Below are 25,430 nucleotides of genomic sequence, written 5' to 3' on the forward strand. Positions count from 1 at the left end.
GAAACCTATGGGAAGAATTAATGATGTTCTTATTGTTGAAAATAGGAATTATGTGCCCGTAGATTTCATTGTTCTTGATATAGATTGCAATCCTACATCCCCAAGCTTAGGGTCTTGCCACTCCTTATTCCCTTATCCATCATGATCTCACTCAAAACTTGAAAACTTCAGCACGCAAAACTCAACAGAAAACTCATGAGATCCCTTAGTATAACAAGCAAATCAGAACTTTAGGTACTGTTTGTAAACCCATTTATATTTTATTATTGTGTAGTACCTATTGTATTCTAACTTCACCATGACTTATACCCCCCCCCCCCGATACAATCCATAGATTCATTAAAAGAACCAAACAATGCAACGAAAATAGAATAGATAAAAAACAGAACAATTTGTAATGATCTGAACAATGACCATACTTCTGTAACTCCAAACATTATGAAAAATTAGGAAAACGTGGGAAATTTGTATATCAATCATGTGTAAACAATTTAGAATTTTATCATGTTCTGGTGAATTTAGAAAATTATGTTACTTGGCGCAAAAGTTTCTGTTTTCTCACAGAACCAAAGCAACTATCATCCAAATCACCCCAAAGGCTTTACTTGGCACAAACAATAATTTAAACACAAAAACACAACCATAACAGTAGCATAATTGTGTGCACACTGAAAAACAAAAAATATTGGGTTGTCTCCCAACAAGTTCTTTCTTTATAGCCATTAAGATAGGCTTGGGATATTAATGATGCTCACGTAAAAGACAAGAACTAAAGCGCAAAGAGAGCATCATAAAACATGTGACCAACACATTTAAGTCTAACATACTTCATATGCATAGGCATTTTATAGGAAAACAAATTATCAAGACAAGCAATTTCTAGCATATGCAAATAGGAAGAAGGAAGCATTAATAATTTCAACACAAAGAGAGGTAATTTAGTAACATGAAAATTTCTACAACCATATTTTACTCTCTAGCTAACATGTATAAAAAATGATGAACGGTGGCTGAGCCACAAATACTATGCCAGCTATATTACCATGCAAAGCAATATGACAATGATGATATGTGTCATAAAAACCGAATGGTGGAAGTTGCATGGCAATATATCTCAGAATGTCTATGGAAATGCCAAGGTAGGTAGGTATGGTGGCTATTTTGAGGAAGATATGAGGAGGCTTATGTGTGATAGAGCGTATCATATCACGGGGTTTGGATGCACCGCGAAGTTTGCACCAACTCTCGAGGTGAGAAAGGGCAATGCACGGTACCGAAGAGGATAGCAAATTGCGGAAATGTGAGAGTGCGTATAATCCATGGACTAACATTAGTCACAAAAGAACTCATATACTTATTGTGAAAGTTTATTAGCCCTTGAAGCAAAGTACTACTCGCATGCCCCTAGGGGGATAGATTGGTAGGAAAAGACCATCGCTCGTCACCGACCGCCACTCATAAGGAAGACAATCAATAATAAATCATGCTCCAACTTCTTAGCATAACGAGAGACTATATGTGCATGCTTGGGGAATCACAAACCTTAACACCAATATTCTTACTAAACCGCAATCATTCACTAGTACCTCCCACATATTACCATCTTAATTTCACAAAACTACTGGAAGGGGTGAAACTGATCATATTCAGTGATCTACATGAAAGTTTTTATTATATCCCTCTTGAATACCTATGTTATTAGGACCAATTTCATAACCCGTGCATATTGCCATTACTATTTACCAAACTATCAAAATAATATAAGTTGTGCAACTATTTCTTTAAATTATAACCATCATCGTGCTCTAAAGAATACAAGTGAAGCACTAGAGCAACTGCCTAGCTCAAAAGATATAAGTGAAGCACAAAGAATATTCTAACAAATCATGAATGAGTGTGTGTCCCTCTCAAAAGGTGTGTACAACAAAGATGATTGTGGCAAACTAAAAAACAAACAAAGCAAAGACTCATATAATACACAACTCCAAGCAAAACTCATATTATGTGATGAATAAAAATATAGCTCCAAGTAATTTACCGATGGTTGATAGAAAAAAGAGGGTTTGCCATCCGGGACATCCCCAAGCTTAAACGCTTGGGTCTCCTTGAATATTACCTTGGCGTTCCTTGGGCATCCCCAACTTTAGGCTCTTGCCACTCTCAATTCCTTCATCTATCGTGATCTCACTCAAAACTTGAGAACTTTAGCACACAAAACTCAACAAAAACCTTCATGACATCCGTTAGTATAACAACCAAATCACAAACTTTAGGTACTGTTATGAACCCATTAATATTTTATTATTGCATAATACCTACTGTATTCCAACTTCTCCATGACTTATACCCCCCGATACAATCCATAGATTCATCAAAACAAGCAAAGTACGCAACGAAAACCTGTCTAAAATAGAATAGTCCATGGTAATTTGAAGAATGATTATACTTCTGCAACTCCAAAAATTCTGAAAAAATTGTAAAACATGGGAAATTTGTATATTAATCATGTGTAAAACATTCATAATTTTATCACGTTCCAGTGAATTTAACAATTCTGCTACTAGGCGCAAAAGTTCTTATTTTTTCCAGAATCAAAGCAACTATCAACCAAATCATCCCAAGGGCTCTACTTGGCACAAACACTAATTAAACCACAAAAACAAAACCATAATAATACCAGAATTGTGTGCACACTGCTACTTGTGAGCTGCCTTGAGATTTCCCCGAAGAGGAGAGGATGATGCAGTACAGTAGAGATGAGTATTTTCCTCAGTTAAGAACCAAGGTTATCAATCTAGTAAGAGAACCACGCGACACCTCGTTAGCAGTATCTACACACAAAATAACAAATACTTGCACCAAACGCAAACAAGGGGTTGTCAATCCATTGACGATTAATTGCAAGGATCAAATCTCGTAGTGATAGATAGTTAAAAAAACATAAAATAAAGTAAAGGTAAATAAATTGCAGCAAAGTATTTTTAGATTTTAATATATGATAAAGATAGACTCGGGGGCCATAGTTTTCACTAGAGGCTTCTCTCTTGAGCATAGCATGCGGTGGGTAAACAAACTACTGTTGAGCAATTGATAGAAAAGCGAATAATCATGACGATATCCAAGGCAATGATCATGTATATATGCATCACGTCCGAGACAAGTAGACCGACTCTTGCCTGCATCTACTACTATTACTCCACACATCGACCGCTATCCAGCATGCATCTAGAGTATTAAGTTCATAAAGAACGGAGTAACACCTTAAGCAAGATGACATGATGTAGACAAAGTAAGCTCAATCAATATGAATAAACCCCATCTTTTTATCCTTAATGGCAACGATATAAATATATGTCATGTCCCTTTCTGTCACTGGGATTGAGCACCGCAAGATCAAACCCATCACAAAGCACCTCTCTCATTGCAAGATAAATCAATCTAGTTGGCCAAACCAAACGGATATATCAGAGAGAAATATAAAGTTATAACAATCATGCATAAAAGAGTTTAGACAAGACTCAAATAATATTAATAAATAATTTGATCATAAACCATAATTCATCGGATCCCAATAAACACACCGCAAAAGAAGATTACATCGAATAAATCTCCAAGAACATCGAGGAAAACATTGTATTGAAGATCAAAGAGAGAGGAGAAGCATCTAGCTACTAGATATGGACCTGTAGGTATGTGGTAAACTACTCACACATCATTAGAAGGTCAACAAGGTTGATGTAGAGACCCTCTGTGATCAATTTCCACTCCGGCGGAGTGCCGGAAAAGGCCTCCAGATGGGATCTCGTATGAATAGAGCTTGCGGCGGCGAAAAAAGTATTTTGGGTGCCTCTCTTTTTGTTTTCCGATTTTAGAGAGTTTATAGAGTTGGAATTAGGTCAAACGAAGGAACGAGGGGCCCACAAGGTACATGGGCGCGCCTACCCCTAGGCACGCCCATGTGCCTTGTGGCCTACTCCTTCACCTTCTGGCCTCCTACCGAAGCTTCTAGGGTCTCTTATGTCCCAAAAAATCGTCAAAAAGTTTCGTGGCATTTGGACTTCGTTTGGTACAGATTTCCTGAAAAACCAAAAACAGACAAAAAACAACAACTGACACTTGGCACTAAGTTAATAGATTAGTCCCAAAAAATGATATAATATTGCATATAATTGTATACAAAACATCCAAGATTGGTACTATAATAGCATGGAACAATAAAAAATTATATATACGTTGGAGACATATCACAATATCACTAGGCACATGAGCAATAACCTCATCAACAATACCTTATCCCCTTTTAATAGTATTGGCTTTCCTAAGGGACTCAATGTGATCTTGTATCACTAAACCAAAAATGAAGAGCCTTGGAGTAGCCAATTCTTGTCCTTGACATTTTGAGGGATCCACATCCATTAGTCCTTGCCATGCCAATCATTGATTTTTTCTGAAATCTATCATCAATGTTTATTAGCTCAATGACATTTATGTGTTATTAATTACCAAAATCACCCCGGGATTAGTTGCACTTTCAGTTCCGGACTCGGCAAACCCGTTCAACCTCTACTATGGTAATAACTATGTCATCGCATGGTCCAAGGAGCCAAGGTTGGTGGAAATATGCCATGAAGGCAATAATAAATGTATTATTATATTTTCATGTTCATAATTAAGTTTATGTTTTTGTGCTATAATTACATCGGTTCTCGAATGTGATATTCAGAGGAAAATTCCTTTGTATGTGTAAGGTTGGTGGAAATAGGTTGAGTAAGCCACGGTTGTGAATGAACGACTTTCACCTTTACTACATCCTAGTCCAAGGGACACCGATCAGGTTGACGTTGTGGTCGAGAGTCGGTTGTATCTCTGACTTGGACCCAACCAAATGCGTACATGACCAAACGACTACTCCTGAACAGGGGGGGTCGCTTGATCTATACATCTAAGTTTCAAGCCACCAGGGGAATACCCCCTAATGTCATGGCGCATAGCATAAACAAATCCCCCAAGTGAGCTACCCCTGTGTGCAAGTATAAGTGGTGTGGCGAATGTAGAACCAACTTGTGACTTCTACATAGTATGCAACTACAAGTAATGGTGGAGGGGCCCCATAAAACACCCGCGTATGGTTAGCGCGCTCATTCGTAGAACAAAATAGCAAGATCCCGCTCTAGGGGCTTGAGTGGAACAGAACACCAAGGCATATCATGCATGCGCTTGACTATGTTTGGCTACATGTCGAAGACAACCTTATTGCCTCCCTTTGGCAAACCCCAGATTATGTCAACGCTTGCAGCATCAATTGGAATCTTTCCCCTCTTTGGAATAATAAACCGGGACAACTCTAGGCCATAGCACTTCGTGATAAACTTGACAAGGTCACCTTTCATGGTGCTTGTGCCAATGTCAAGCACACCTCCAAAACTCATGTCTATGATGGCATCCTCAAGAAAAATGTTTAACTTGAATGGCCTTGTTGGTGATGCCTTGTTCCTCAGTGATGATGTACTCCTCCCAACCGGCAACCACAAAAGAAATAAAAAAAGCAACTACTATTTTGGGTTGGGCAACTCCCTCTAACCACAAAAGAAATATGGATACACACATTAACACATATATACATTGCAAAAAAAACTATTATTGTGGGTTGGGTAACTCCCTCTATCTTCTGATGCAACTTATTTTGCTGCTTGTGTCGTTCAGAATATAAAAAATGCCAATGTGCCAAGTTTTTTTTACTGCAATAACGTCTACTAACAAAAAATCATGGGGTATATAAGATGGTCCAAGGGTTTCACTATTAGCCACCTAGAAAGGAAAACCATCCACTATTTCAAAAATCCTATTTATTTTGGGTGTGCCTGCAATGACATTCATATTTCCTCTGTTTATTCAACAACTACTGACCTCGATTGACCAAATCCATCTATATTAAGATGAAACTACCTAACCCCCTGCCCCTATTGTTTCTACTTTTAGAATTACCTCATGTTGGCCTTTCTTCGCCCGTTTCGTATGTCTTCCTTCTTCAACTTCATCGATATCATCCGCATCCCATTTTCCTACGCGTACCGCGGTTTGAATTCCATTTCGTGTGCCCACCCTTGTGTCCGACATTGCTGGTCATTGGTGCCACCTAATTATTTAAAAAACGTAAAAAGTAAACAAAACACGTGCTTAATATATGACCCCCCAAAAGAAAAAGAAAATGTAAAAAGAGTACCTCCTGCTTTGCGAGATCCTTTTACTTTTGAGTGTCATTATGTAGAATCAAAAATTGAGAGAAATTTTAGTACCTGCTAAAAAAGAACAACTACTGATGGAGAAAATAAGAGCAACTCTTGCTCCTTCTTTAAGCAATTGTCTCTATTAAATAACCCCGACCCAAAAAAATCCATCAACACACAAGCAGTCGTTGTCATCATGAGAGCAACTACTGTCAGCAACCGCGTTTGTGAAAAAAACTCACCCCAAAACACCCAAAAGCCCAAAACATTCGAGCAACTATTGATGATTTGAGACAAATTCCTGCTCGTATTGCAAGCAAAAACATCGCTGAAAAAACCCGAATAACCTTAATTTCATATATATGTTCAAACCATATTACCATTAAGTTCGCTACTGATATAGAAAAAGAAGGCATGCTCTGGTATACGAAATATTTGCTGAATTTCTAACCTCCTAAACTCCTATAACTTATACCGGGGGCACATCCAAAAATCATCCAGAGCTCATCTACTCTCCTAGAAGAAGCAACTAAAACTACAAAGATGTTGCATCCAAAAATAATATATTGGCCACAAAAAATGTTCAGAAAATCAAATTCATATTTCCCGAGCCGTGAAAAGATGGAGCACTGTAAGGTGCACGACCTACATCAGAACAAAGCACACGGAAAACGAAAAACATGCTGGTAGAACATGTAGCCCCCCCTAAAAACACGCGAGCGACTAGCAGACGAAAAAAAATGAGCAACTATTGCCCTATTTTTGAGCTACCGCCTTTGTGAAAAAACAACACCCCAAATCCTTAAAATCCCAAACGCGAGCAAATATTGGACAAAAAAGAGCAACTATTGCCATATTCTAAGCAACTGCCCATGTGAATCGAAAACCTCACCCAAAGTACCAACACAAGCAACTACTTATGAAAAAAAAATAGCGACTCATGCGCCTATTACAAGCAAAATTTTATCGTTGAACAAACAACCTTACCAAAAAAAACCCAAAATCTCAACACGAATTGTACCACCCCGCTCCCTCCTCTCTCGTCTAGTTCATGCCCTTCCACCGTCGGCAAAAACCACCTGACCGCACCTTACCCGACTGGGACGCCCGCTGCACCCCCATATGAACTAGGTATTCGACCCAAAAATGAACGAGCACGGCGTCACCATAGACATAGCTGTCCTTCGCTTCATACACGCGTCGGCGAACCCCCGGCCCACCCCGGCGACGAGCACCACCTAACCCTAGCCCCATCGAACACGCACCCCAGAAACAGACGCGAGTGGATGCAAAAAGAGCATGTAAAGGATGGGGGATTACCTCCGGCTGTCGCCGCCGACGCGCGCCCATGGACGGCCTCATGCGTCGGTGGATCTCCGGCGAACCCACGCCCAAATCGTGTCGTAAACCACTGGGAAAATGGAGGGGTGGAGAAAATAATGCGTGTGTGAGAGAGAGATATAGATAGATAGGAGGAGCAACGCGTCTCTCGAAATTTCAAACCAAAGGAGCGAAGAAGGAAGACGATATCACGTGAAATTACTGTTTGGGCCCACCATCAAGCATACATAGGGTGCGTCTCTCTGTCGCCACATGTGTCGAGACGCTTAATCGTTCCACTGGACGCGGAACCGTCCATTGACATCGGACGGCTCACGCGTGTGTGCTCGATTACTGCAGCTGCGTTTTCAAGCATCCGGGATTAGGCCTACTTTGATTTAGAGGAATTTTATAGGAATTCTAGAGGATAGGATTCTTATAGGATTTTTTTCTTTTAGAGCCCTTTGGTTCATAGGAATGGATTCCTATTCCTACATAGGATTGGTTCCTATCCTCCATATTTTATAGGAAAATAAAAAAGAGCCTAGACTCAATAGAAAAATTTCTTTGGTGTCAATCAAATGACATCTTGTTTCCTATTCCTACTCATAGAATTTGAGATACACGTCATCTCATTTCCTACAAAATTCCTATTCCTATGATAATCCTATCCTATGAACCAAAAGAGGCCTTAAAGTCTCGTGGTCGGCAACGCATATCCAGCCATTTTGACCAGCTCACCATTCCTTTAGACCAAATTACACTCCGCACATTCCAAAACGGAAAATTTCACATATTTGACTTGAGGCCTAAATCAATTCACAAACTGACCTGCTTTCAAAAAAATTTCACTCTGCTGACCCTTTCGTGTGGCGCCCGACAGCTGGGCGCCGCACCCTACTGTGCAGCGCCCATCACTTAGGCGTTGCACATCCTGCCAGCGTGGCAGCCCTGGTCCAGTTGCGGCCCCACAGACAGCACTGCAGCGCCTAAGACTTAGGCGCCGCACTGTGTATATTGTAGCGCCCGTGTCTTAGGCGCTGCACGTTGACTTAGCCCGCATCGGGCCAGACCCTCCCAGGCAGTTCTTCCAGTTGCTCTGTTGTCACAGAGAGCGGCGGCGGCGGCGCCCCCTTCGGATCCCCCCCCACACCCCCTCTCAGATTTGAAGTTTTGAGGCTTGGATTCGATCTCCAATCCTTCCTAGTACGTAAACTCCTCCGTTCCCTTTCTTTTCCTCCGTAAAATCGTTCGGTGTTCCAGATTAAGTTTTTTGATGTAATATTGCAATTGGAGATGATAAGTCATCCATCTCAGGAGCCATTTCCTGGTCTGACCTTCAAATGTGGAATCCTTTTCTCATCAATGGCAAGTACTTTGAAAACAACTATCAGAATTTTATTTAGTTTTACAAGTATGCAGAGAGCCGACAAGGCAGCAATGCTATTGTTCAAATGTGGTCAAGGCAGGCTTTCGGTGTTTCAGAATGAGCACACATTCATTGCAACCAAAAGAATTGGTAGTCATATCCGGTAGTATATGATTCTTATTGTGATGGAGGATGTGTAGTCATATCCGGTGTTCATATCCGGTGTTCATATCCGGTGTTCATTCGTTAGGTGGAAACTCTTTCGGTGTTGTGATGGAGGATGTGTAGTCATATCCGGTAGTATATGATTCTTGTTAGTTAAACCTAGATTGTTTATTTTTTTAGATATATATGAGATGCCTAGTTTTGTAGATAATTATGAGATGTTGAGTTTTGTAGCTATATGTGAGATGTTGAGTTTTTTTAGATATATATTAGATGTTGAGTGTTTTCCGATATTTGAGATGAACTCATGTATGTTTATTGTTTGAAATTGTAAGGATGGTTTGGCTTCTGGACGATGTCTACGACGTGCAACACCGGTCCTACATGATGCGCGAGAAGGATAAGGTAATAATGAGTACTCTAAATCTTTTGCAAATTTGCCTTTAGTTGAAATTTACATGCCCTAAGATTTGTCATTACTTGTTTTTTGCAGAAGCTTGAACCTCTGAAGATTCGGTATCACGGGGTCTCTGGTCCTGCCATGCCTTACGATGAGCGGTACACACCGTACATCAAGCAGGCAGGACTACTCCCGTGGATTCTGTTGGTCAGCCGGTCCACACCGAATCTGAACGCTCCACTGGTGTCCGCTCTTGTTGATCGGTGGAGGCCAGAGACCCACAGTTTCCATCTTCGGACCAGGGAGATGACCGTGACGCTCGAGGATGTCTCGTTGATCACCGGTCTTGATATCAACGGGAGGCCTCTATGTATGAGCACCGATTCTGATGGGTGGCGCGAGCAGATGATTGCTCTTATCAGTATGGCTCCTACCGAGGCTGAGGATGATGTAGAGGAGGGAGAAGAGAAGAAGAAGAGGGAAAGGAAGGCAGCTGGAGCTGCTTTCACGTGGATTCAAAATAACTTTGCGACGTGCCCTCCGGATGCAACTGATGATGTGATCCAGGCACATGCTCGTGTGTATATGTGGTACATTGTGTCGAGGACTTTGTTTCCTGACTCCACTGGCAAGAACGCTCCATGGATGTGGCTGAAGGCGTTGACCGTCTTCGATAGCAAATGGAGCTGGGGTTCAGCGACTCTTGCCTACTTGTACCGACAGGTAGTTGGTCTGTTTTGTGATCAACTCATTTATTCATTAGCAATGCAAGCTTGCTGTCAAGTTAACATTGTTTTTCTTTCATATGTAGCTGGATGATGCGTGTTGCAGGATCACACCTAGTGCAGGCATTGGTGGTAATCTGCTTCTACTTTCTGTATGGAGCTGGGAGCGTCTGCCTGTTGGACGCCCGAAGAGCGTCAGGTTTGATCCTTGGTATGCAGATGAACATGACGAATTACGGCGCCCCACGTGGGCTTACAAGTGGGATATTGTTTCCGAGATGACGAACGATGTCAATCTCATGTACCAAAAGTACATTGCCGAGTTGGACACGATTACGCCTGAGCAGGTAAGGAGGTCATTACTTTAGTCCTTTCTCATGCTTGCTTGAAAAATAGTTATCAAATTTGCATTGTTGCCCTGTTTCATAGGTGGAATGGCAGCCATATGGCGCGGGTGAGAGCTTGGGGTACACCGCGGAGTTCCGCCTCAACCCGATGTGCTTGCGGGATAAGGATCTCTGGCTTATGCGGTGCCCATTGATATGCAACTGGGCGGTTGAGTTTCATTTGCCGCATCGCGTGTATCGTCAGTTTGGTCTTTTCCAGCCTCACCCGCCGGATTGGGTGGACACGGATAAAGCACTTCATAGGTAAGAGAGCATGTGTGCGTATTGTCTAATCATCGGGACTCCTTTTGATTGTGCTAATGTTTGGTTTTATACCACGCGGGTTGGACAGGAGAAGGCAACGGAAGATAAAGGACTGGGCCAAGCATCATTCTGTGTATGTTACCCGCTTCCAGCTTTGTGTGGAGCAAGCTCGTAGCACTGCACGTGCCCCGCTTCGTGAGCACAACTCACTTGCTTTTGATAACTACGTACGATGGTTTATTGGAACTACTCGAGTTGAGATATGCCCGCCGGCATATAATGAGGATATTCTTGAAGAACCCGTGAACTTTGAGGATCTAGCAAAGGGGAAGTACAACAGAGATGTCAGGCTAGGGCAAGGAGTGCCTGCTGTTCCGGTGATTAACTATGTGGTAAAGTGTTCCCCTCTTTACTTTCCTGTTGACCGTATTACACATGTTTGAATGGCTAACGCATTCATTTTTTCTCATCCGCAGCGCACCGAGATCAAGAAAGCAGCTGATGAGAGCCAGTCTATTCTGGAGAAGACACCGGTTGGAACTGGCAATGATGATGGTTCACTATGAGCATTCCTCAAGGTACATATCGCATTCACTATGAGAGCCAGTCTATGTTGCGAAGTTTGATATCTTACACACTTGTTCATGTTACAGCGTCAGGCCAAGAAGTTAAGGCGGTTATCGAACCTTCTCGGTTGCCGTGATCCTAAATATGATGAACCATCTGCCTCTAGGTCTGGTACACCATCAGACCCCGCACCTCACCATGAGGGGGACGATGTGAGTTCCTCATATGCTTATGTGGATGATGAGGGTGGGATCACCCAAGAGGTATGACTAATCATTTAGATGTGATTCTCACTTGATTACGACATCGGCCTTCACCATATTGTTTCGTTGTGTGATAGGGCGATGAGCTTGATGATGACATGACTTTGGCGGACGCTCAAGCTCGGTCCGCATATGTGTTCAAGCCTAGGCAGCCCAGACGCCGGTACACGCCCAACGACTATGACAACAGAGGCAACCCAAAGGTGGTCGTAGGGACCTCGCGGATGGCTAGATTGGATGATGAGGCGGAGGAGGAGGCGGAGGCGGAGGAGGAAGTGCACGAAGAGGAGCCTCGTGCTCCTAAAAAGAAGAAGATTACCTGCAGGCGTGGCACCAGGAACACGCGTGGAAGGCATTAGTGCTTTGTGTTAGGTTGATGAACTTGTGAGGTTATGTTATATGATGAACTTGTGAACTTGTGAGGTTGATTAACTTGTGAGGTTATGTTATGGTATTTGTGTTTGCAAACTTGAAGCAAACTTAAATTGTCTTAAATGATGTGATGTTCAAGTTATTAGTTCTCTTTGCTTAGCATGTCCAGTTTATAGTACTTTTATTGATGTTTTAGTTATTTGAGTGCTGCTGCACCCCACCCAAAATGGCATCTGTTTCTGCAGTTTTGCTTATAGCAACACTGCAGCGTCCAACATTTAGGCGCTGCACTGTACTGTGTGGCGCCCAACTGTTAGGCGCTGCACTGTACAGTGCAGCGCCCTACCCTTAGGCGCTGCACTACTGCCATGGCTATCCAGAAAGCCAACAGTTACTCCCATGGCTACTCCCACTACATCCATAATACTTACAATGACTGCAGCATCACAGCAATATGAACAAACACAAATTTTATGCCAACGATGTTCATAACTTAAGATAATTCAAACATTAGTACGACATGGTTCACGACACATTCATTACAAATGACAAATGGCAGCTTGCCCTAGAAGATAGTTCACCAACATCTCACATGCCCTCACAACTTCACAACACATTCATTAGAAGATAGTTGACGAGGAGTGCACCGAAGCGAAGTCCCTACTGAGTAGAGCGAGGCCATTTCCCCTTCTTGTCATGTGCCGAGTCCTCCTCTTGCGCCTCGCGAGCCTTTGCAAGCTTTATTGCCCTCTCCTCCTCACGAGCAAGTTTCGCTTGGCGTGCCCTCTCCTCCTCTCGTTTCTTCCGCTCCATCCTCTCCTTCTGACGACGCTCTTCCTCCAAGCCCCTTCGAAATGATTCTTCGAACCTCCGTTGCCGCCTAAGACAATCTGCGTATTGGTCCTCTTTCACATCTTCTGGCACTTCAAGATCTATCCACGTGAAGTACTTGCATAGAGGAGGCGGTGACTGCATAAAATTTTGTTGTTAGTGTTGACACACATTTCAGAGTAACATTTTACTTCTCGAGCTTACCGGTGGTTGGTCATAGGCGTTAGTTGGAAGTGCACGATCATAAGCATAGTTCGGGCATACAAAATATCTCCGCCCTTCCGTCCATGCTTTCTTTCGGTCGGTGGACACCTTCACCTTGCAAACATCTGCACACCAACATTGCGGGATGTTGACATCTTTCTCCTTCACCTTGTCCAAAGATGCGTCCTCCCACTTGTTCGGCATGTCTTCTTGGTTAGCACACGGTGGCCTCGTCATGGAACCGGATGAAGCCATGCCTACAAAACAGAGAATTATTGGTCAACCCTAACCCCCACTTAACAATGAACACAACCCTAAGACCAACATAACCCTAACACCAACATCGAACACACATAACCCTAACCCTAGCATACTATGAAAGCCTAACCATACCAAATTAGCAAAGAAACAAAAATTTCCAAATCCTATCAAAAACTAGGGTTTCCCCCACACTAGCAAGATCTGAGCAAATGTGACAATTCCTATGGATGAAAACGAGGGGATCGGAGGAGATTACCTTAAGGGAGGGGATTGGCTTCGAAATCCACGGTCAAATACTCCGGATCTGAGAAGGATTTGAGAGGGGGAGAGAGGAGGGCAGAGGGGAGGCACTGAGCTTCGGGTTTGTGTTGAGGGTGGGGGTGTGTGGGGTGAGGATGGGTGGGAGGGAGCTGGTGCAACCTAATAAATGTCCAGATGTGCAGCGCCCAAGGGAAAGGCGCCACACTACACAGTGCAACACCTTGCCCTTAGGCGCTGCACACCTGGACATGCCAGTCCAGAGAGCACCAGGAGCGTTCCAGTAGCTTTACCACCCCGAAAACTGCTAAGTCAGTGTGCAGCACCCAAAGGCTAGGCGCTGCACCTAACAGTGCAGCGCCTAAGGCCAAGGCGCTACACTGTGTAGTGTGGCGCCCTGACCTTCGGCGCCGCACACGGACTTAGCAGTTTTTGGGGGTGCAAAACCTACTGGAATGGTCCTGATGCTCTTTGGACTGGCATGTCCATGTGTGCAGCGCCTAAGGGCAAGGCGCTGCATTGTGTAGTGTGGCGCCTTGGCCTTAGGCGCTGCACGCCTGGACATGCCAGTCCAGAGAGCACCAGGAGCGTTCCAGTAGCTTTTCCACCACAAAAACTGCTAAGTCAGTGTGCAGTGCCTACCCGTTGGGCGCCACACTACACAGTGCAGTGCCTTGCCCTTCGGCGCTGCACTAACTGATGTTTTCAAATACCTACTGTTTTTTTTGTTTTGTGATTCATAAAGATGCCACATAATCACATCCAAAACACAGAAATACTAGTCCAAATCACATACTCATACACACATAGCACATATACTTGTCCAAATCACATAGGGTCTCACATAATCATACACGGAAATATTAGTCCCCTCACATAGTCATACACACATAGTCATACACACATAGGGTCTCCATGTAGTTTCTTCTTCTTCCTCTCTTCTTCTTCTTATTCTTCTCCCTCCTTGCACCACCAAGGGGTCTCACCTTCCCCCTCCGTGTCCTCCACCCCCTTCATTGTTTCCATACCTACGAAAATGGCAATATAATAGTTAGTTACACAATACAAAATGACAACACAAGCATTGAGCCAAAAGAACAAGATCATAGTAAGACACATACGGCAATGGTCCATTGAGCCAAGAGAACATTCCTCCCCTACGGCCGCCGCCAAGGCCAAGATCACCACCACGGCCTCCACCAGCACCACGGCCTACACCACCACCACCGCGGCCTCTACCACCACCACCACGGCCTCTACCACCACCACCACCACGGCCTCTACCAGCACCACGACCAAGACCATCACCACGACCTCTACCACCACCACGGCCAAGACCATCACCACGGCCAAGACCATCACCACATCCTCTACCACCACCACGGCCAGAACCATCACCACGGCCAAGACCTTCACCACGGCCTCTACCACCACCACGACCTCTTCTAAGACCAAGTTGACTCCCTCTTTGTTGCCTAGTTCCTCGTTGACTTGTTTGATTTGAGTGGTTTGGCACTCCACCACTTGTTTGACTTGGTTGGCTACCCCTTGGTTCACTTGGTTGGCTATCATTTGCTTGGCTTGTGCTTGAACCATTTTTCTTTGATCTCTTTCTTGGTTTGGGACAAGTTCTTGTGTTGTGTCCCCCATTACTGCAGCCCCCACAACGGGATTCCTCACGAGGCTCTTGGAATTGGCTGGTGCCGTATTCTCCACCGCCACCATGGCCCCATCCGTCCATGTCACCTCTAAGACGCTTAGTCTTACGTCTTCCCCGGCTAACGACCTTCAATTTCGGGTCCGGCCATAGTTGAACTCCATGATACTCCGGCCATTGTGATTGGTCCAAGTATGGCTGGAACCGTGGAGTCCATGTCTTCTTTACCGTCATGATTGAGAACTCGGACTCCCTCACGGTTAGAGGGTGATTGACGTCCACATTCCTAACCCGGGATGCATTTAACAAGTGCGAGCATGGGAGATGAAGCAAAGACGGCCTCATGCAGCTGCAATCACACCGTGTTAGGGAGACCTTGAAAGCCCGGCCTCCGTGCTGGCGGCCATCATTTGTGGTTCCTCCGGACTCTTTCACCTCATACTTCCACTCGTTGTCGTCATATAGAACAGCTTCTTTGGAGTCTGCCTTTCGTGATTGAAATTCCAACCATTCTTCAACCTTTGGTGGGAAATTGTACTTGTGCTTATCCTTGTTCTCACCAGCAATTTGCTTATCAGTCTCCATTGAGTGCTTCAAAAAGTATTCATTCATCTTGTCAAATGCGTATTGAACTATTGTCGTCACGGGTAATGCACGTACACCCTTGAGCACCTTATTGAAGCATTCTGCCATATTGCTTGTCATTTGACCGTACCTCCGGCCATCTTCATCGAAAGCACGTGCCCACATATTCCTTTCGGCAATGTTCTTATTGAGAAACTCCTGACCGCCGGGGTCAAGTTTCTTGTGTCTGAGCAATGCATTGAACAATGTGGAAAACCGCTTGTTGGTGAAAGCGAGACAACAATCCTGAAGATCATCGGCCAACTCCTTGATACCACATGCCCTATAGAAGTTTGCACAAAAGTGCCTCATGCACCATCGATGATGCAACTTTCTATGTCCGGGAATGTCAATCACCACCGCATTTAGAATTCCAGCATGGCGATCCGATATCACACAAATTTCCCTTTTAGCCGGTAATACCCTTGTTCTCAGTTGACGCAAGAACCACTCCCAGTTATCATTGTTCTCCACCTCAACCAAAGCGAAAGCCAAAGGCAACACCCGGTTATTGGCATCACTTGCTATTGCAACCAATAAAGTGCCCTTGTATTGTCCGGTCAAGAACGTGCCATCAATGGCGATGACGGGCCGACAATGCTCAAAAGCCCTCACGCATTGCTCAAAGGCCCAAAATGCACGGCCAAATACTCGGACGGTCCTCCCGTTATGAATCAAAGTTTGGTGCCCATGAGGCTCAACCACGTGAACCATGCCTGGGTTTGTGGCGGCCATAGCTAACAACAACCTAGGGAGTCTGTTGTATGCTTCCTCCCAATTGCCATACAACATCTTGAATGCGGCTTGCTTCGCCTTCCATGCCTTGCCGTATTTCACCTTGTAATGAAAGATGGCTTTCACAAGGTCAATGACACTCTTGATGCTCATTATTGGAAGTGTGGATATTTGGTTGGATAGCCTGTAAGCAATGAACTCGGACGTGAGTTGTCTGTGTTGTTGGTGCACAAGCTTGCCATCCGCATTCTTGTGCCGGCACATGTGAGTTGGTAGACAACTCACTATGCGCCAAGTGGGACCTCCTTTCCATGGCCTTGCACGCACAATCCATGGACATGTTGGCACTTCACATTTGACCGTGTAACGCACATTAACATCCGAGTTGGCCACTTTATGTGGACGATAATGTGTAACCGAGTAGTTGTCGAGCCACATCTTCAATTCCAAGAAGGATTGAAACTCACAACCGGGATATATCCCGTTCTTGCCGTCTTCCAAATCACGGTGAGAACTTGGCCTAGCTCCAAGAGATATGCATTTGCCACCATCCACAACGGCTTCATCCGCGAGACTAAGATCCTTGAACAATGGTGTCTTGTGATCCCGCCCGAATACCTTCTTGAATGCTTCGGCCTCCTTCGGCGTGAACCCCTCCTCATCAACTTCTTCATCGGGACCATCGTCATCCGAGTCCGATGCATATGCACGGGAAAAAGGGATGGATTGGTCCATTGTCTCTTGCACATGATATTGGTCGAGATCACCCACATTGTTGTCATGGAGGTCAACTTCGTTGTCATCCTCCTCGTACTCATCATTCTCCTCTTCAAAACCTTCATTTTGGTTGTTTGGAGTCGGGCTCAATGTTGGCCAATCTTGTTGCGTGAATTGAGGTTCACTCATTTGATCTTGGTTCATGGGTGGGGGAGTGCTAGCAACCAACGGGGAGGGGTTCCGATTCAAGTCTAAATTCAAAGTAGACTCAACCTTCTTGGAGACAAATAACTCAAGAGCCTTGTCTAGAGATTCGGCAACCGTCTCCTTGTATGCAACCCAACGTTGCTCGGAGTTCACACGCATTGTCTTCCAACGGATGTGCATTCCAAAATCAACATTATGCCTTCCCTCGAACTCAACAACGTCACTTGGGTCCGTCCAATTCAAATCTTTCCTCACTTGTTCCAAAAGCTCCGCATAGCTAGGACTACTCTCAAACACCATGTCAAGCTCATTCGGGTCCGTCTCAACATTGCCTTTCAAAAAGGCCTCTATATCCACATGATGAACATAAACACATGTTCTCCCCATCCCTACAATAATCAAAAACACACATATATCAAGTAAATACTTAAGAAAAATATTTGCACACATATGCCCTAACATATAAAACAACCATAACCATAGCATAACCCTAACACCAACATCAAACACACATAACCCTAACCCTAGCATACTATGGAAGCTTAACCAACCCAAGTTAGCAAAGAAACATAACATCATTCAACACAAATTTGCAAATCCAAGTCAAAACTAGGGTTTCCCCCAAACTAGCAAGATTTGAGCAAATGTGACAATTCCTATGGATGAAAACGAGGGGATGGGAGGAGATTACCTTAAGGGAGGGGTTGGCTTCGAAATCCACGGTCAAATACTCCGGATTTGCAAGATTTGAGAAGGATTTGAGAGGGGGGAGAGGGGAAGAGAGGAGGGCCGCAAGCCTTAGGGTTTGGGTGGGGTGGGGGTGTGTGGGGTGGGGGTGGGAGGGGAGAGAGGGTGGGGCCAGCCCAAGTGGAACACAAACTGTGCAGCGCCCACGAGCTAGGCGCTGCACATTACATGTGTGGCGCCTAAGACTTAGGCGCTGCACAGGTGCGTGTGGGGCCGCAGCTGGACCAGGGCTGCCACGCTGGCAGGAAGTGTGGCGCCTAAGTGATGGGCGCTGCACAATAGGGTGCGACGCCCAGGTATCGGACGCCACACGAAAGAGTCAGCAGAGTGAATTTTTTTTGAAATCAGATCAGTTTGTGAATTGATTTCTGCCTCAGGTCAAATATGTGATTTCTGCCTTCCAAAACCACCGCAGAACAGCACAAGCAAGCCAGCCAGCCAGCAGGCGGCAGCACAGCCGCCCCGGTCGTTGTGTACGCCTGCGAGTGTTGGAGGCGAAGAAAAATCTCGCTTCGTATAAAACAAAGCGAAAAATGGAAGCATGAGCTGCTCCACACCCTCCCCCCTCCGCTGATCCCCCGCAAACCCTAGCCCCGGCCTAGCCACTCCCTCCTCCTCGCCGGCGACCGACCGGCCGCGCGCCCGAGCCCGAGCCCGAGCCCGCCCCTGCGGCCGAGATGCCGCCGCACGGGGATCTGGACCGGCAGATCGCGCACCTGCGCGAGTGCAAGCACCTCCCGGAGGCGGAGGTCAAGGGGCTCTGCGAGCAGGCCAAGGCCATCCTCATGGAGGAGTGGAACGTGCAGCCCGTCCGCTGCCCCGTCACCGTCTGCGGCGACATCCACGGCCAGTTCTACGACCTCATCGAGCTCTTCCGCATCGGCGGCGAGTCGCCCGACACCAACTACCTCTTCATGGGCGACTACGTCGGTACGCCTCGCCTCCTTTCGCCTCTCGCGTGTGTTCGGGCGGCCGCTATCTCTGGGGGTTGCTGCGGCAAAATATGGCTTCTTTATAGTAGATCCTACACGGAATTCAGCCGGGGGTTCTTCTTGTCGGGAGAATTCGTTTCGAGAACTGTTGTGCTGGTTATTAGTATGTACTCTATGTAGCTTCTATTACTTCTCTAGGTTCCCATGGCGGTATCCTGTGCTGGTTACGTGTCTTATGTCTTGTTTGGACCTATAGCTTACAAGGATTTTGTGCGAGTCCTATCTTTAGGTCCTTGTAGATACCGCTATAAGGGCTGTAGGCTTGTAGCTAGAAAGAAGTTAAGAATTCTCATTAAATGATACCAGGTGCTTGAGAACGACCAAAAAAAAAGGTTCACACCATCTCTGTTCGGTGTCAAAAATTTCCTCAAGATGTGAAGATTTATAATTTTGTTGGCAATTAAATGTAGTTTTAGAAGCACTTAATGATACCAGGTGCACTCCATCTTTAGTTTTAGATGCACTCCATCTTGTGGCATTCCCAATATGGATAAATCTATAATATTGCTCTTAATGCAGATCGTGGCTACTATTCGGTGGAGACTGTTTCACTGTTAGTGGCTTTGAAAGTTCGCTACAGAGACAGAATTACGATATTGAGAGGAAATCATGAGAGCAGACAAATCACCCAAGTGTGAGTTTATGCCCTTCTAGACCTGGATTGCTGTTTTCAGCTCCTTATTATTGAGTACTTCCCCATATGAAGTAACAACTATCAAGTGATGACATTCGACATGTAATCTTTTGATCGTTTCTAGCCTGTTTAATCCTGAATTAACTTTGTCTAATTGACTAAATCTTGGAGGTGATGTATTTTGCCACATCGAGTATCATCTGATGCACTATGGCTAAGGCAATGCTCGACCTTTAGAATTTACAAAGCAGCTTGTCTTGTTACTGGAACTCAAGTTATTATTGCATAAAATTAAAAAGGAGCAGAACCCACCTAAATGTGTTGGTGAATTTATGTATGCATGAGATTGTTTGAAGTTGTCTTCTATGGGTAACAAAGTAGCAAAAAACTTTGAGCATAGTCTTGGTAAAATTTAGTTATGAACTTATGATCTACCTACTTTCTAGACGTATTTACGTGTTGATCACAGCAAAACTTCCAGCTAGATCATAAAATGACTATAGTTTTCACATTTATGCTTTTTGAGTAGTACTAATTTTCATATAGATGTGTTAGTAAAATTTTGGGGAAATTCATGAAAACTATAATTATACTATTCGGCAAAATGTTCACCGGTTGTGCTACAACTTAGTTGTTGACGTTGACTATTTTGCTGCAGATATGGCTTCTATGACGAGTGCTTGCGAAAATATGGGAATGCAAATGTATGGAAGTACTTTACAGACCTGTTTGATTATTTGCCTCTCACGGCTCTTATAGAAAACCAGGTTTGTTATTCAAGTAATTTTGTACGACTAGTGCAGGCGTATTTAATATATATGCCTGACATATGGGAAACACCTATTTGTAGGTGTTCTGCCTTCATGGTGGTCTCTCTCCATCATTAGATACATTAGATAACATTCGTGCTCTTGATCGCATACAAGAGGTAAGCAGCAAAGTTATCGCTGTCTTTATGAACTACTCCCTCCGTTCCTAAATATTTGTCTTTCTAGAGATTTCAACAAGTGACTGCATACGAAGCAAAATGAGTGAATCTAAACTCTAAAATATGTCTATATACATCCGTATGTGACAGTCCATTTGAAATCTTTAAAAAGACAAATATTTAGGAACGGAGGAAGTAGTACTCTTTTCTTGTTTCCCATTTAGAAGCATGCTTGGGTGGCGATATTTGCTATTTGTATTACCTAGGCACTAGGCAGGTATATGCAATGAAAACTGTTCTGTGATATCATCGATTTTCCTGTTTTTTGATTCACATCATGTGGATGTTAATTCAGATAAAATATCAATCCGGAAAACTTGATTTAGTTCAATGAGGTGGCATTAGGAATTCTCATGGAGTTGTGGTGGTGGATCTATATGATGTCATTTACCATATTTTTTTATTAGAATACTGAATAAATGAAGTTTTTTCTCTTCTGAGGATTAGAGCTCTACAGTTTGTAATGTTGAGTTGTTGACCATGAAGTGGATGGCTGTATATAATTGTATTTCTAACAGATACCTGTTGTGCTTATGAAGGATATCAATGATATCTGTTAAGTCTCGAGTCGTGACTTGTTTCCATGACTACTGAGGAAGAAACTGGACTTACTGCAAAATGTTTATTCTCAGTTTAATCACATATTTCTCATAATGGTTGCAGGTTCCTCATGAAGGGCCCATGTGTGATCTGTTGTGGTCTGATCCAGATGATCGATGTGGATGGGGGATTTCACCAAGAGGAGCTGGTTATACATTTGGGCAAGATATTGCGCAACAGTTCAACCATACAAATGGCCTCTCTCTTATATCAAGGGCCCATCAACTTGTAATGGAAGGGTTCAATTGGTGCCAGGTTGGTGTTCAGAACACAGCATTGGACAAAATATGATTTGATTATTTTATCTTGCAATTAATTAACCAATTGTAGTCATTCGCGGAAAATACCTACTGAAAAGTCTGAGCACCATCGTTCTGTCAAAGTTGCTTTAATATCTAATGAACAAATTCGAAGTACAATTGTTAACTACTCCCTCCGTTCCTAAATATAAGTCTTTCTAGAGATTCCAATATGGACTACATACGGAGCAAAATGAGTGAATCTACACTCTAAAATACGCCTATATACATCCGTATGTAGTCCATATATAGAAATCTCTAAAAAGACTTATATTTTGGGAACGGAGGTAGTATTTGTTTAGGAGACATGAATCTGGAATTTTCCAGTTCTTTGGTTAAAAGTTAATTAAGGTTACATACTATTGCGCTTATAATTGTGTTAAATTATAAACTGATGCGTTTACATATTCCTCAATATGCACAAAGCCTCCCTGAAAAGATTTTTTTTTACTAAAACGATTTTATCTAAGTTTCTGGAGGGACCAAATCAATCTACTGCTTAATCATATAGTCTATATAGTCTGGTTCTCTGTGTGGGCCAACCGGTGTAGATTACTGAGGTCCATGTTGTGTATGTAAGGGAACACAGACAAAGGTGTACAGTAGAGGGAACATATAAGCCCAATCCTGCATCAAACAGGATCACAAGGCAGATTTTAATTCTCTGTCGACTGCATTTTCCAATGGAATTGAGCAAAGTATCACTCATCCTATTTTAACGTATCATAAAAAGATATCAGGGAACTTGATTAAAATATTGGAAACTGCATCATCCTTTATGTGCAAGCCTTTTGCTTTGGTGCTTACATAAGCAGAAAACCTTCAAATAGCGATTTGCTTTGTTGTATCTTGTAGCATAACCTGTGGTTATTAAATTAACATTCGTGACTGCAAATTTTCATGCATTCTTGCGTCAGGCAAGGTTTTATACTCTTCTGGTGGCATACATAGGAAGGTTAAATAATTACCACGTTCTGATTTGCTCATGCAGGATAAGAATGTTGTAACGGTCTTCAGTGCACCAAACTACTGTTACCGATGTGGTAACATGGCCGCGATTCTTGAGATTGGGGAAAACATGGATCATAACTTCCTCCAGTTTGATCCAGCGCCTCGGCAAATCGAGCCTGACACAACACGCAAGACCCCCGACTACTTTTTGTAATTGTGGTGTTGACCTCTTTAACTACCGGTGCTGATGCTCCTTTCCTCCGCAGCGTCGGAGTGTGTAGATCTTGTGTCCTTAGATACGGGCTCCATGGGGCCCGAGCTGTATGTCAATTCTTTTGTTTGGAGATCCTTTTTTGCTGCTTCTCGATCTTTGCACGAGATGTTAAAGTTGCATGCTCTGATTTTTTTTTCCTGACGTGCTTCCATTTTGTATTGTTGGTACACAATGGAGGGAAGCTGCATTGGGATTTGTTATGTTAGCCTCTGTTATTGTTTTTCCTTTGGGTCCGAGCAGGATGCTTGCCTGAAGGAAGGTCTTCTCTGCATCATCTGGATATAACTGTTTCATTTTCATATGGACGGGGAGGCCCTACTGGCGATACTTGCATTCGCCCCTGTGTATGTTGGTCGGTGTATTATAATGTGTTTGATGTCCTATAAATGGGAAATATATGTTTGTACCTGAGTATTGTATCCGTTGTTTGTCTTATAAATGCTAGATAGGCCTTAATATCCGTTTTGAATTGTGCAAACATCTGATCTATATTCATATCCCAGTAACATTTGCATCCTTTTTCATATCCACTTTTTGATATATATATATATATATATAGACACACACACACATTCAAGGTGGGAACGCTACCCAATATGCAACCAGTCTGTTTATGACCTTTTTTTCTTGCGAGGAAACGCAAAAGATTTTGTGTTTCATTTCATCGAACAGGAAGGGAATAGTAGGGACACACCATCGCCTTGTCCAGCCTCTAAGACCTTGTACAATGCTAGGTGTTTATGAAGATGCTTAAAAAAATAACTTAGGTATTTTTTGAAGCACCGGTGTCTATTTCTACAGGAGAGATGTCTAAGTAAGCGTCTATTCTGAACAAATAAATATCGGTATTTAAGAAACGCCTAGTTTATTTCTCTAAACACCTTTCCTAAGCATCTTGCATTGTACAAGGCCTAACCATGAATGGCGAGGCAGCTAAACTCAGAGCCTCAAGGCTGCATCACAACCGTTGTCAGTCGGTAGGTAGATGTCAGGACCTGGCAAGAACTAAAGAAGCCATCATCTTGTACATGTTGGCGCTGACGTACATTACGCCTTAGACGCCCACGTCCTATGCTGCAGCCCACATCACAACAACCGCAATGCTGGCTAGCCTTGTCGGAAAGACCGGGAGGCCACCATCTTCAGCTGCCACAATGGGGACTTCAAGTGCAACCCAAGCAGCGTCTTCAAGAAGAGAAAGGCGCCGAGACGCTGACGCTACCTTGTCCAGCGAACTGGACCAAGGGTTTCCGCCCCGTGCTTGAGGAGAGGGTCCACTCAGGATCATGACAACACCTCCATGGAGGTAACGGCACACTCACGTGTCGCCGTTGTCAGCGCAGGGATTTCGCCCAGGCATAGCCGCAGCCTCCGCCCCCAGGATCCGCCGAGGCATAGCCGCAGCCGCACCCCCACAGGGTCGCACCACGCTGCTCATGTGCTCGCCACGCCAGGTCTAGAGGCCCGACTCTGGATATTGGATCGCCATCACAAGACCCTAGGCCCGGAGAAGCTCCGCTACGCCAGCCTCATCAAGCCGCCACGCTCGAGGAGGAAGCCACCGGGGAGCAAGGTCCAGCCGCCATCGGATCCGCCCAGGCTTTGCCCGGCGGGGGCACTGGCGGCGGCAAGGGAAGGTAAAGGTGGAGGGTAGGGGGTGCTCAAGGGGGGTCACGTCGCCCCCCGAGTCGCCCGTAGGGAGGGTGATGCGGGGATTGAAGGGTAAGTGTTCAGGTGTTAGCAACATGACACGTTGTATAATGGACTCGTGAGTCATGACACAAGACAAATAAATACTGCCAGATATCTTTCATGCAAAGAAAGTACTCCGATCTTCTCAAAATGTAAGGCATGCTTGATTTTCATGCAAAGAAAGTACTCCAATCTTCTAAAAAATGTAAGGCATGCTTGATTTTACACGGTATTTGATGCACAACTTTGAATATGAAAGTAGTACATGGTTTGTTTGGATACGAATATATTTACTCTTTTTTAGAGGTAAAGCCTTGCCGATGGTTTATACTTAAGCTAATATAGAAATAAAGCACTAGCGCGGGGTCCTCATGCAAGTGTTGTGGGGACCAACTATGTCCAGCTAAAGTATCTGCAGCCACATTGGATACCTCCCCAGGACAATGCTCAAAGCAAACCCTAGTAAAATCCTCTTTTTAAGTTTGGTCCAGCCATGTCGCCCTATTCCCTGTCTTGATTGGTTCTAGAGTACTTGTCAAAAAATGTCTTACATTATAAGACGGAGGGAATAATCTTTTCTTTTTCTTTTGAGCTGTCGATCACTGTAGTTAGTGGCCAGCGCTGCAATAGACGGTGCCTGTATCATCTATAAATCCAACACTAGCATCTGTAAATCGGATTGTTCAAAAAAGAAAATTCTG

The 25,430-nt window shown here is 44.0% G+C and overlaps 1 protein-coding gene across 1 annotated transcript; it reads left to right on the plus strand.

The window, feature by feature from the left end:
- Positions 1 to 18,751: 18,751 nt before the first annotated feature.
- LOC119316647 (serine/threonine-protein phosphatase PP2A-3 catalytic subunit) lies at positions 18,752 to 23,445 on the plus strand. The gene is made up of 6 exons (XM_037591004.1): positions 18,752 to 19,229; positions 19,811 to 19,925; positions 20,584 to 20,692; positions 20,776 to 20,853; positions 21,577 to 21,768; positions 22,804 to 23,445. Exons 1-6 carry the CDS (start codon positions 18,977 to 18,979, stop codon positions 22,975 to 22,977), a joined length of 921 nt encoding a protein of 306 aa, XP_037446901.1. The 5' UTR covers positions 18,752 to 18,976; the 3' UTR covers positions 22,978 to 23,445.
- Positions 23,446 to 25,430: the final 1,985 nt, after the last annotated feature.

This window comes from Triticum dicoccoides, chromosome 6A (genome assembly GCF_002162155.2).
Source record: "Triticum dicoccoides isolate Atlit2015 ecotype Zavitan chromosome 6A, WEW_v2.0, whole genome shotgun sequence".
NCBI classification, from domain to species: domain Eukaryota; kingdom Viridiplantae; phylum Streptophyta; class Magnoliopsida; order Poales; family Poaceae; genus Triticum; species Triticum dicoccoides.